The sequence below is a fragment of the Fulmarus glacialis genome, unplaced genomic scaffold (genome assembly GCF_000690835.1).
Source record: "Fulmarus glacialis isolate BGI_N327 unplaced genomic scaffold, ASM69083v1 scaffold2773, whole genome shotgun sequence".
Lineage (NCBI taxonomy): Eukaryota > Metazoa > Chordata > Aves > Procellariiformes > Procellariidae > Fulmarus > Fulmarus glacialis.
The window spans coordinates 967-14,354 of NW_009202069.1; the positions used below are offsets into that span (position 1 = coordinate 967).

Sequence of the window (13,388 nt, forward strand, 5' to 3'; positions counted from 1 at the left end):
GGTTTTTTTTTTTAGCATAGGTAACATGTCCTGCATTTGACAGCTATGGGGAGGTTTGTGTGTGGGAGGCTTGGCTTAGGTAGCCCAAAGGGACTTTGCCTGAAAAGCTGCAGGAGTTCTCACTTTTGTGAAAACCATACTGTAGGCAAAGCTTTCAAATTTATTCCGTTGTGGGTTGTTTTTTTGGTCATCAATTAATGCATTTATAGATAAGTGTGATTTTTTTAAAAAAGACAGAGACCTTGGCTTAAATTGGCAACTGAAACGATTAGAAATTACACACAACTGAGGAATCCCTATCTGAAACTTTCTTGACTGATGGGATAACTTCTTCCACTGAAACATCATTGTGAAAGAAACAACAGTGTGTAGTTTCTCTGGTTTTTTCCTCCGGTGGTTTCTCCTGATGGTTCTCAAAGCTCCATGCTATGTATTATTCTCTGCACGTAGCACTGTATCGAAATGGCCGATGATAACGAAGACCTGCAGGCAGAAGAAGAGCTCCCGGCTCCAGCTGAGGACAGCTTTGAGCAGCTGGAGAATGACAGCCCTGCTGAGCGCAGCGGGCACGTGGCAGTCACTGATGGACGCTGCATGTATGTCTGGGGAGGCTATAAGGTACGGTGTTCTCCTTGTTAAGTAAGCCTTCTGCCACCCGTGGTGCTGGTAATTACGTCCCATTAGTTTGGGAGTGACTCTGGAAAATTATCCCTCCCCCAGAAAAGAAAAGCTCCAGTTATCAAAGTAGAATATGACATTTAAGAGTTTTGAAATGTTGAAATAAATCGTGAGTGTTAAATGCAGATCTTGGCAAACAGATAGCTTTTGTGGGATGCAAGGTGTTGTCTGCCTTTGTCAACTCACATGTCTATTGGAAGAGAAGGAAATACTGTCTGATTTGAAATGCACACTGTGCAAAACAGTGCTTCTATTTACAGCATTATCAGCACAACTATATATTGCATGTTGATAATCATGGGTTGGTTATTTATCACACTGAGGTGTGCGTGTACTGCAAGCAGAACCAAGTCCTTTTACAATTTTGACAGGAATGAAGATGAATTGTCAATGAACTCGGTAAATAAATTGGTAGCTCAAGATGAAGCTTTGGTGTATTGTTCTGGTGGTGTCATGCAGGGGATGGGAAAAGGAAAAGGAAATTCTGGCTCATTTATGCACCCTAGATATCCTGCTTGGGCTATGAAAAGGAGGTTTAACTTCCATTTACCCCAGTCTGTGGCTCTGCTGGGAGCTTGTCTGGTCCCCAGCAGAAGCTAAAATAGGCTAATAGCTGTGCTCCGAGGGCTGCTGTGCACAGGATTGCAGCAGGCACTGCTCCTGCTGTTTTCTGTTCTGTGATTAGATTTTTGAGGGGGTGTAAACATTCACAGGAATCTGTAATTCAGTATGTCAAGCATCCTTCTAATGTTGCTTTTTCTTTTCTGACCTGTTCTGCAGAATGCCCAAGTTAGGGGATTTTATGACTTCTATCTGCCTAGAGATGAAATATGGATCTACAACATGGAAACTGGAAGATGGTACAGTAAATAATTAACTTAATTGTTGTTTTTTTTGGGAAAAAAAAGGTAAATTCTTAAATTGGTATAGAAAGCATGCTGAGGATCTGTGAACAGAGAGAGAATTCCCTGATCTCTTTGTTCCCACCTATCAAACTGTTGCATAAACGTGTAAAATATTTCCAATTTTTTTTTTTTTCTGTGAAAACAACAAATATGTTTTCACAGGGTGAAGTAGGAAAGGCAGCTTGGACAGGCATCTTGGACAGGAGCATGTGATCAACAGTGTGAAGTGTTTTGGGATGCCTGGTATAGGATACAGCACCTGAAAATTGTATTTGTACCACTTTTGATTACAGTGATACATTGGTGAGGGAACCTGTACTGAGTTTTTTATTTGTTATGCTTTTAAGAAGTTGTTCTTAAAAGTTGATGCAGCCAAAGAAACTACTGTGTCATCTTAGATCATTGGGAGCCTGGAAGTTGTGCGAAACCTGCGTGCCTGATAGTGGAAGAGAAGGGAATCCAGTGCTCCAACTCAGCAGCTAGCTGCGAAGCCAAGTCCCCTCAGCGCTTTGCAGAAAATGCTATTTCAGCAGTGCTTCCAGTCCTCATTGTGGTTCGGGAGAACCTTGGACATGGGCAGGAAGCTCATCTTTGTGGTTGTAATGTTTACAAACACTAAAAATCCAGTAGCAAAATAGAAACCTTCAGTTTAGACACGTGCATCCTCTTTGCCTGAGGATCTTTCTGGGATTTTGAACGTGAAAGGCATACCAAACTCCTGGACTGGGCAGACGGGATTCCTCCCCTACAAAACATGTATTAATTAAATTGTCTTTTCCCCACCCCCTTCCGTCATACCAGGTTAGTGCTGTAAATTGTTAAACCTGCAAGGGTGTGAAGAACTCATAACTGAATGGTCCCCAATGACCTATTGTAATTAAAAACATACTGGTAGTGTTATAAAATTCCACTGCAGATAAAATCATTACTGTTCATTTTTATCAGATGAAATATTTTAAACTGTGCTTCTAGGAAGAAGAGTAAAACAGAGGGAGATGTTCCACCTTCCATGTCTGGAAGTTGTGCCGTGTGTGTAGACAGGGTAGTGTACCTATTTGGAGGACATCATGCACGTGGCAATACAAACAAGGTTAGTAATTTAAAGGTAAACCCCTCCTCTCAAATAGAATAAGTTTCCCCTCATTAGCTTTTGTTTCCATTTTTTATAAACTAGAAGTGGCCTTTTCAGTTAATTAACATCCATCCAAAGCAAGAAATGTATAATCTTAACAAATCAAGGAAACTTTTTCTTCTGAATGACTGGGCAGGTTGGATCTTGCTGCAGAGCTTAAATGTTAATAACAGGGGATGCTGAATGTGTATCCAGTCACTGTGTCCTCCGTGGCTTCTACAGCGTAGTATTTTCATCTACTGGCTGTTTCTCTAGTTCTTGGAAGCAGATAACCAGCTTTCTCATCCTGACAGCGGCTTCCCCAGATGTGAACTAATTGAAGCCGTGTTCTTTTTGTACTTGCCTAAGAGGTTTTGAATAACAAAATACGGTGCTTACCGCTTGGGTTTTTTTTCCATGCAGGTGATTAGCTGGCTGACTTTTACCAGTTTAGTGTATTAATTTCTCTGCAACAGGTCAGATAATGTGACATTTGTAAAACGGGTCAGCCTTCAGCTCTGCATCATTTCACATGATGATTGTACTCTGGTAGCTTTACACCACTGAAGAAACACCATGACCTATTACTTGTTTTGGTTGCAGTTGTTCTTGAGCAATTCACCCTATAAATTGTATTGCGTTGGTGCTTTTGAGTTTGCTTCTTTTGAAAGATGGGAATTTCCAGAGTTCACTGAAGTAATATCAGGAGGTGATTTATAACTGCTCTGTAGTTGTTTGAAATGTTATTCTTCTCTGGAGTCTCTGATAATATTTTCTGATGTTCTGCAAGTGTGGTTTAAATTAAACAGTTTTTTCGGCCTCGCTCTTAAATATAAACTGAAAGTAGCTTGATGCAATGATTGCAAATAGTCTGAAACAAACTACATTTGTAAAGTATGACTTGCTTCCTTCCTGCTGTGGTATTCTTACATTTCAGTTAGTTTATATATGTGTATCAGCTATTTCTCTCCATGTAAAAGGATGTAACACACAGAGAAGGGATGATATCGTAAAAAAACACTTTTTTTTAACAGATTTTTTTTTATTGTAAGACAATTGCTACTTTGTACACACCTTCATTGTATCCCATTTCAGTTTTTGGATGGTACAACTCAATGTCCATAGTCCTGTTACTTTTGTAAAAAAGTATTTGGGAACTTGAGTCTGCAACAAGATAAGGATCTTTGGATCCATATTTTGTTCCAAACATTGTCAGTGCTCTGTGCAGCTGGGAAAAGAACTTTTAATTTATTTCTATACCAATACATGCTAATTAAAAGTTAGTATTTTAACATCAGTCAGACTTAAGCTTTAAGCTAACTGTGTGGGTAAAAAAAATCTTTTTATTTTCTACAGTTCTACATGTTAAATTCCAGATCCACGGACAAAGTGCTGCAGTGGGTCAGAGTAGAGTGTCAGGGGGTACCCCCTTCATCAAAGGACAAACTTGGCGTTTGGGTTTACAAAAACAAGTAAGGCTCCAGCAACAAAGTCAGCACAGCTGTCCTTGCGCGTGTGTTTGCTTTTAATCGCTCTTAGCCTTGTCATTGTTGTGTCTTTTTGTTTGAACAAGAGCTGCAGAAGGACTTCTTGTCTGCAGCACATACGTGCTTCAGGAAGATGTTGGATTTCTTCCCCTCCCCAGCCAGCCTTTTAGAATTGTTCTGTCCTTCAACGGTTGATAAGCAAAAAACCTCACTCCCAATTTGGGTATATGTAAGCTGCAAAGTATCTGTGTGAGTCACAATCCAAAATGTAGGCTCATTACAGACAAATCTTCCACGGTGCATTCTCAGTACATCGCTTTAAAGACACTGCATCGTGGTTGCTTGTATCAGCATCATTCCTCTTGGCAATTGCAGCATAGAATTGCTTCACAGAAGCCTGTTCTAGGATTCCCGGTGTTACACAAAATGCAGTCTTTTGGTCATGTCTTGTTGGACAGCTTGCATTTCTTTGATAGTTGAAGAGCAGGAAGCCATTTTAATATTAAAATTGCATGTGGCTTTTTCAGCAATGCACATGCTTAATTCGGTGTGTTTTGTGCTGGTTGCACAAAACAAGGAATGTGTTAGATGAACTGTGGTTAATGTTATCTGATTTAATGTGTTGGGATAGCGTCCCAGAGATGCCAGAAGGCCTTTTGGCATTGCAAACCTTGGAAAAGATGAGGAAGACAAGGAGAAGGTGTTGAAGCCAGATGAGCTGATGTGCAAAACGTTGTTGCCTTGCCCCCTCCTCCCCCGTTCGGTTAGTGTAGTGCTAGTCCCCTAAGCAGGGAGCTGTGTGGTGAGATTGTTCCAGCTTCTGGCACTGGAGGGTAGGCTGAGGAAAGCCCCTCTTGTAGGTAGGTGGTTTCCTGCTTCCACAGGCTTGCTGTATCCCAGCTGCTCAGGAGGTTGGAGATGGAAATGAATTATCTCAGGGAAGGTCAGGGGCTTTTGGGTTTCTTCTTGGAGCATCTACCCAGGGCTGGTTTCTCAGAGGGTTCCTGGCTTCCAGAGAACAGAACTCCAAAATGCTCTGGCACAGGTGAGAGCTCACATGGCCAGAATTGTCCCCTTGCAGGAGAAGCTGGAAGGGCTGATCCCTGCAGAGCAGGGCTCTCTCCGCAGGCTGTGGGCCATGTGCCCGGTGTGGGCAGTGCTGCTGGGGTACGTGATGCCAGGCGCTGAGGAGGTCTGGTGCGAGGTGACGGTCAGGGGCCTCTCATTCTTCTTTGGTCACAATTGGCAACGGTTACAGGCTCTTACTGTCTTGTCATGTCAGGGTAGGGGTTTAAGCTGTTGCTACAAAACCTTACCTGGACAGAACAGCCATCTTCTGCCTGTTAGCACAACTTGGTCTTGACTGTATCGCCTCTGGCTCTACTGAGGCAGAGGAAATCTGGGGTGCTCTATGTCCTTGTGTTTGAACCGTGTATGGTGATTTTGGTGTATAACGCTACAGATGGCTGTGCTGCTTTGTCCATTACGTGGCGAGAAAGCTCACTGTTAAGGTATTTTCTGTGGGATGCGCTGCAGAGACTCATGAAAGAGAGGAAATTGACTGCGGTGCCAGTTTTCAGATTCTTGACGTGGAGAGAAAGCTTACGGTTATGATACTTGATGTGATCAGTTTAGATGTGAATCTGTGCAAGACAGGAGTTGTGGGTGTTTAGTTAGGTGGTGTAGATTGTTTTCTGTTACTTCATAATTCAGTAAGAATTTCTGGCAAAACCATGCCATTAGTTTCTAATATGTGCTAAAATCCAAACATAAAACTTAAAGGTAAATTACATTTTAAAAACCAAAAAGAACAGTAAAAACAGATGAGTGACTGCTCATAGTAACTGTTCTTCAGGCTTTGAAACAGAATGCAGCAAGTACAAAGGAAAATGCCTTCCTTCCCCAAAACCAAAAACTTCCCAGGCAGCTTCATTGGTAGCGGGTCTGTGGCACATAGTGTCCTCCTGCCCTGCCTTGCCTAGCACGCAGCTCCACAGTGACCGTGCCCAAGCTGTAACGCTTTCCCTTTGCTGCTTACAGGAGTGTCTGTGAACATTTCGGGCTCAGGGAAAACGGGCAGAGGGCTTGGAAAGGGTGGAGGCAGGAAACTGCAGGAATGAACACCTGTGGCCGCTGTGTGGGAGCTCCGATAGCAAAGGCTCAAGCGCAGCGACCAGGCAGCAGGCCTGGTAGGCTTGCACGTTTGGAACCAGAGCAAGGCTTAGAAGCCTGAGGCCTGGGAAACAGCTACCGAGGGATTTAATGTGGGTGGTAGGGTCGATTAGGCAAGAAACAGGGCTCCACACCTGGAAAACTTGCACTGTAGACATATGGGAAATAATGAAGCCAAAGGAGCTTCCCTGGTTTTCCTGTCTTCTGTTTGAGCACAGCCTTTACAGAACTTTGATTTGTGGCAACAGATGTGTTAGTATTTCTAACAGATATTGATGTACATTTTGTTTCAGGCTAATATTTTTTGGAGGCTATGGTTATTTTCCTGAAGGGAAACAACGGGGAACTTTTGAATTTGATGAAACCTCTTTTTGGGTAAGTAAACCTGGAAGTAATTTCTGTTTAAACTTCAATATTTAATTAGTGCTTATTAAAAATTGTTGCTTATTGAATATTTTTAAAGAATTCAGGTCTTCCTAGAGGGTGGAACGACCACGTGCATGTTCTGGACACTGAAACTTTTACTTGGAGCCAGCCTATAACTACGGTAATTATTAGCCTTATGTCAGTTATTTTAAGTTACAGCTCTTAAGAAATATGTGCACTGTGTGCCATATCTCTTGTAGCATCCTATGAAAATAAGCATGACTCTGTTAGGCCTGGGTTCACTGCTTTAATTTGTGTCAAGTTAGAAGAGGGTGCTGATAAAATGGCCGCTGTGCAGGGTTAGTAGTGGCCTGTCCCAGCAGCAATGGCTTTGGGCCGCAGATGTTCTGAGTGCCTGGCTGTGTGCTTGGGTAAATTCCAATGTGAAGCTGTCTTAACCTGTTGTATCTCATCGGGGGGTCCTATCTCTAGTCTGTATCTCCCTGGCATTATTTTAGAAGATGTGGTTAACTGTTCGCAAGCAAGAAGCACGGAAATTCACCCAAAATAGATTTTTCTACTTTCCTACTCCACCCTGCAGCATTGTTTACATGTAAACAGTCTTTAACTGGCAAGTGCTTAGGTGTCAGGTGCTCTGTGATCCTGCCTTTTTCGGGTTGTAAACCAGTCCCTAAATGCCAGGAGTTAGAAAAGATGGAAGAGCCCTCTGAAATACCTAGTGCTAGCTAGCAGGAGGATGTGAGAAATGCCTTGCAGGGTCATGAGACTGGGACTCCACAAATGGACCATATGGAGCTGATCTTCTCTCACTGGTGTTTGCTAAGTTTGTTTTCTCCGTGGGATGAATCACCGGCCGCTCGCTTTAGCCGTGGCTGGTGGGAAGCACGGCATCTGCAGCACTGCTGGTTTGTGCTGTTCTGGCTTCTCTCCTGGGACATGCAGCCTGACTGATCCAACCAGGGGAGGAAACCTGGCCAGGAGCTAAAGCTTAGGACTGTGAGACCAGGGCTCTCCTCCCTTCTCGCGCTTCCTGAGCGAGCTGTCTTAATTTCCTGCACCTTGCTCTCTTGCCAGCGAACTGGGACTGTTAACTTCTCTCCTATATATGGACTCCGTGAGGTGTCATTAGCGTGCGTTTGCAGCCTTACCTACAACATGCTTGTAGGGGAAGGACTGTTACGAGAGAGGTTTGAAACACTGTTGGTAGAACTAACCTTGGAAACATCCCCTCAAAATAAAAATTACCTGCTGCCTATTCAGTAGCATTCTTGAGGCCATTTAAACTGAATTTAAACCATCCTCTCTGCTCTCCAAAAATGGGAAACTTACCTTTTATTTTGATCTGTCTTTCTCTCTTAATCTTTTTTCCTGTTGACTTGCTTTCTTTCATGCTTCAGTGGCATTGTGCTCATGAGGAGCTCAGGAAAACGAAATGTATGGTTTCCTGTCATCCTCACCATAATGTGACAGTTTGGCATATTTCACTTGGGTGCTGAATTGTGGTCAAAACAAAACAGAACACTCTGTAATTGCAAATACACACCATTTGAAGTGTCCCAGAAGTATTCAGGAACAGGCAAATGGAGTGATATTGCCACAGAATTGGAGGAAATTAAATTTGAGATAAGTAACTCCTTATTCAGATTACCAAAGAATTGCTTTGTCTTACTACATACAAATCTCAAGTATTTCAGAAGTGACTCAAGAAAAATACTGTTTAATGATTTATTGTCATTGTTTCATTTACAGTCTGAGGTCTTCTGTCACTGTCTGAACCCTCTTCTAAAAGCAAAATTTATACCTTGACACTTAAAAAGGGGAAAAAAAAAATCCCATTTTTAATGAGTTTTCTGATCTTCCATCCATCAAAAAAAGCAAGTTTCTGCACACAGAATGACTTACTGGATGTTTTTTCACTCTCTGTTCCGTGTTGGCCTTAAATCTGACTTTAGTTCAGTGTTTCATCTCCTTGGGTGAGTGATTTGTGGAACTGCAAGACCTTGCTTTGCCTTGAGCGCGGTGTCAGGTGAGCTCTCGTGGGAGGGCTGAGAGGAGCCGGGCCTCTGCCCTGCCGTGCCCCACGCCTGCCAGGGTGCCTGGGGCGGCCGTAGCCGTGCTGCTTCGTGTGCGTGACGGGCATCTTCAGCCCAGCTCCTCTTCACTTGATCTACTGCAGGTTTCTGGTGAAATGGCATTTTCTTTCTTTTTGTTAATGTATCAAATAAACTTATCTTCTTATGTCACATTTTCTTTTCCCAGGGTAAAACTCCATCACCGCGAGCAGCTCACGCCTGTGCTACAGTTGGGAACAGAGGCTACGTGTTTGGTGGCAGATACAGAGTAAGCCCCAGCCCAGTTTAACGATGTGTTACTGAAACCTAAACGGAGTATTTCAACCATGGTCTGCTTTATTGTAGGAGTCCAGAATGAACGATCTTTACTATCTGAATTTGGATACGTGGGAGTGGAATGAAATGTAGGTACTAAACTTGAGTTCTTTTGTTTGTAAAGCAATACGAAGGTGCCATTTTTATTCACATCTAATCATTCTAGTGAAACTTGGTAAACTCCAGCAAGTATACAAACTCAAGTAGAACTCATTCTCCCGATCAGTTGCTGACTCTTGCTGTCTGGCTTTTTAAAGTATTGATACGGGTAAAATTCTTAAAGAAATTAAACTTGCTGTTGGGTCATGAGCTATGCGCAGTATGAAGCTGCATCCTTCAAATACTGAAAAATAATCAGAGCAGAAGAGAGCAGCAGTATTTTATTGTAGCACATGTGTAATTTATGATGCTTTTATTGAAACACAGAATCACGCAAGGCATTTGCCCAGTTGGCCGATCGTGGCATTCTTTAACACCAATTTCCTCAGATCACCTCTTTCTCTTTGGAGGATTCACCACTGACAAGCAGCCATTAAGTAAGTCATTCCAAAAGGATTTTGTGTTGTCTTTGTGTTCTTAAACAGTTGTGCACAGAAGCTTGAATTATTGCCTAGTCACCTTACATTCTTCCTAAATTCCTTCCATGCACCTGTGATCTAACTCCTTATGGTCCACAGCTAATTTCACAGAGTAGGAGTCACTGAGTATGTGGAGACACTATTATTTATAGAAATTGATCTGCTCTAAAAATGTACCATCTAATGCAAATTGCAGTTAGTAAGAGCTTTAGAATTCTCTGTCTTTCCCTTCTGCCTGTTTTCAAACAGCCAGCCCAAAGTTTCATAGAGTTTTTCCTAAAAAACTTGATTTATTTAAGAACAGAAATGGACTGTGTTACGCCAGAGTACATGTGTATTGCAGCAAATGTGAAAGAACTAACAATACTGTTTGTATTTGGGGTTTTGCTTGGTTTCAGGTGATGCTTGGATTTATTGTATCAGCAAGAACGAGTGGATACAGTTTGAGCATAATTATTCTGAAAAACCAAGGTATGGTAGACACTTTCCTGGAAACTTACTAAAAAGAGTGAGGAAGCTTTTCATGTTGCTGAGAGAGGACATGCGTTCTTCTTTACAGTGCTCGTTTTTCTTAACAATACAGATGCTAGCTTTTACGCCAGAAATGCGGGTGTATTGAACGTGCACACAAAATGCAATTTGAATACCACTGTAGGACTGGCGCTGGAGGTATCGTATAGCTCAATGTTTGTGAAACAGCAGGAAACACGGGGATTTAGGGTTTGATCTCCTGGCTGCAGAGGTGTCTGAGCTACGAGTGCCAGCACAAGAGCTAACTGGAACCTAACTGGACACAGGCAGCTGTCACTGCTTTGAGCATCCTTGCTGGTGGCTAATCCTGAGCACACCTAGGGTATTTTTGTCTTCCTGCAAGAGATGATGACCTGCAATTTAAAAGCATCAAAACTACTGTGATGCATGTATATGGCATTGAAAACACTCGTGTCATGTGAGTTACTGCGATCCATCTTGTTTGGGGAAGTGTTCTGATCCAAGGTTAAACGAGTTAAAGCAGCGATACTTCCTGGGCTGCCCCCTTTGGTCCTGTGCTTGCTGCTGGTGGGGACAAGGAGGGGTCTGTTTTCCTGGGGCAGTAACAAGGCTGAGCCGCTGTCCCCCACCCGGTTTTCCCCCCTTTGGAGCAGCAGGACAGTGACGTGTTGTTGCTGAACACACGTGTGAGATGAGATGTTTTCCCAAGTCTTAGGAGAGCAGTACAAAATCTGACTGGCTGTGTTCGTTCAGTCTTTTGACTCAAGTGGGCCATGACTATAATGTTTGTGCAAGCAGATCATTGCAGCCATCCTCCAGAAGCGACAGGACTGTGGGTTTCACACAAGCCTGCACTTGCAGGCAGTGTGCCGCTGAGCCCCGCCGCTCCGCAGCCCTGCTCGAACCAGCACACCTTAGCCCGTGGTTTGCTGACCAGTTTTCTTTCTCTGAACATAAACTCCTGTTGAATTAGTCATGTCTGCAGCTTACTGGTGGAAGGGCAAACTTGCATGTGTTAACTTTTAATACAAATCCTAAACATGCGTTATTGGGTGGGGTGTTTTTTGGTTTAATGCAGTGCTGACTTCTGTTTCTAGGTTGTGGCATACCGCTTGTGCAAGCGAAGAGGGAGAGGTGATCATCTTTGGGGGCTGTGCCAACAACTTACTTGCCCATTCTAAAGCTGTAAGTTTATTTCGAGCTTTCCTTTCCCGTGCAGCCCGGCTCTTCCCGCAGGAGCCGTGGCATCTTACTACTCCAGCAAGTGTGAAACACTTGCAGTTGGCAGCGTGATCGCATGAGGACTGACAAAGGTGCATAAACAAAGCTTGAAGGGGAAATGTTTTGCTGCTTTTCTGGAAACCAGGTCATTATTCATTATTTAAACAAACGATGGCTTGCTTTCCCTCACATGTGTGTTTTGCTTGGAGCCTGTTCTCTCCCAACTACTTCATTAGCTTTGCCCTGTGCTTCTCAGGGGGGTGTTTTCAGGGAGCCCCTCCCAAAGTAATTTCTTCACTGTGACGCCTACAGGGAGGCCTGGTGAGAACAGGCTGAGCAGAGAGGGGCTCTTCAGCCAGGACGGGGGTGTCCCAAGGTCTGTAAAAACACCAGCTGGCTGGAAAGGGTGACCGGGAACAAGCACCTTCTAGTGTAAGAACCAGTGGGTGTCAGCTGGAACGGGCGAGTGGCAAACCAGAGTGGGGCAACACTTCTTTATGCACCAGCAGCTCAGCTCTGGCAGATAATACGTTTTATGTGCATTCAAGGAGCAGGCATAACCATTTAAAAAAACAAAACCAAAAACAAAAAACATGGACTGCTGAGCCTGATACAGTCCCCATGTCTGAAGTTCCTCAGTGCAGATCCCTGAAGACTTGGAAATTCTGCCAGGTGATGGTCCTGTTCTCCCCCCTCCCCAAGCACGGGTGTTGGCTAGGGTCAGTTAGGACACGGGGCTCACGGGACCCCCCCTTACACACCCACACTGACTGCTGCTTCCAGGGCTCCACCAGCCCGGTCCCCTGTCTGACAGCAACAGGAGCTGCTGCACAGGGAGATCGTGTGAGCCTGGCCACTTCATGTGCCCGTTCCCCTCCAGCTGTTTGTAGGAGGTGGCACTAGATCTGTTTTCTGATTCACCTGTAGTTCCCTGAGGGCCCCTAACTTCCCATATTGGAAGATTTGGAGAGCAATTCTGCATTCAGCTTGTCTGCTGCCTTTGGGATTTATGTGAAGTCCAGTCTACTCCCCACCGTCAGCCTCTCCAGCCCCCAGAGCCGTGCCATTTGCGTTCTTTCCATGGGCCGTTTGTGTGAGCCTTGGCTGGTTTGGCTCCTGCTGTAATGATGTGACTCCACATAACCAAACTGCTTCTCTCTCTCCCTCTCTCCTCACCCCCAGGCTCACAGTAACGAAATACTTGTGTTTTCTCTACAACCAAGATCTCTTGTAAGGTAAGAAAGCAAGACTTTAACGTTAAACTGTCTTGTCTCCATCTAAGACAAGTAGTGCAGGGTTACCGCCAGACCTGTTTCTTATGTTCCTAAAATACTTGAAAACATTTCTTCCCCTAAAGAATGCTAAAAGAACAGCAGCCAATTATGAGAGAATAGAGCGAGATTCCTTTCAGAAGCATGCATTTGGCACTGACATGAAAACAAGCCCTCGCTAAATAGCTGTAAAGAATGAGCTTACCTTGCAGCCCTTGCTCAAAAACGTGCTAACACCGGCCATGTTCCCTCTCCCCAAGGCTGTGCCTCGAAGCAGTCATTTGCTTTAAGGAGATGCTGGCCAGTTCCTGGAATTGCCTCCCCAAGCACTTGCTGCACAGCGTCAATCAGCGGTTTGGAAGCAACAACACCTCGGGCTCCTGAGCCCTCTGCAGACATCCCTGAACGAGCTGTGCATGGACGAGCAGTTCTAAAGATGTAATAATTTTACCAAGTGTGGCAAACATTAAACTTGTATAGGTTAAATATCCCTATAGTTGTAGGTAGTTGCTTCTTGCCTTTAAGTTGCATGTGAATGGCCTAGAGAGAACCTATTTTTGTGTAAAGACGTTTGCAATAAATGTATTTAATGCAAGTGGAGATGTATCCTGTGCTTAAGCTAAAATTAGTTCTGGGTTTGTCCACCTTGAAGTACGTGTGAGGGCCAGCCCCACACGAGAGGATGGGGTGTGCGTGTGT

At 43.9% G+C, this 13,388-nt stretch overlaps 1 protein-coding gene across 1 annotated transcript; it reads left to right on the forward strand.

Moving 5' to 3' along the window:
* Nucleotides 1–299: 299 nt before the first annotated feature.
* KLHDC2 (kelch domain containing 2) lies at nucleotides 300–13,284 on the forward strand. Its single transcript, XM_009574141.1, has 13 exons — nucleotides 300–618; nucleotides 1,459–1,538; nucleotides 2,556–2,673; nucleotides 4,051–4,166; nucleotides 6,647–6,728; nucleotides 6,817–6,900; nucleotides 9,000–9,080; nucleotides 9,158–9,216; nucleotides 9,554–9,663; nucleotides 10,104–10,176; nucleotides 11,295–11,382; nucleotides 12,601–12,653; nucleotides 12,950–13,284. Exons 1-13 carry the CDS (start codon nucleotides 463–465, stop codon nucleotides 13,071–13,073), a joined length of 1,224 nt encoding a protein of 407 aa, XP_009572436.1. The 5' UTR covers nucleotides 300–462; the 3' UTR covers nucleotides 13,074–13,284.
* The last annotated feature ends 104 nt before the right edge of the window (nucleotides 13,285–13,388 follow it).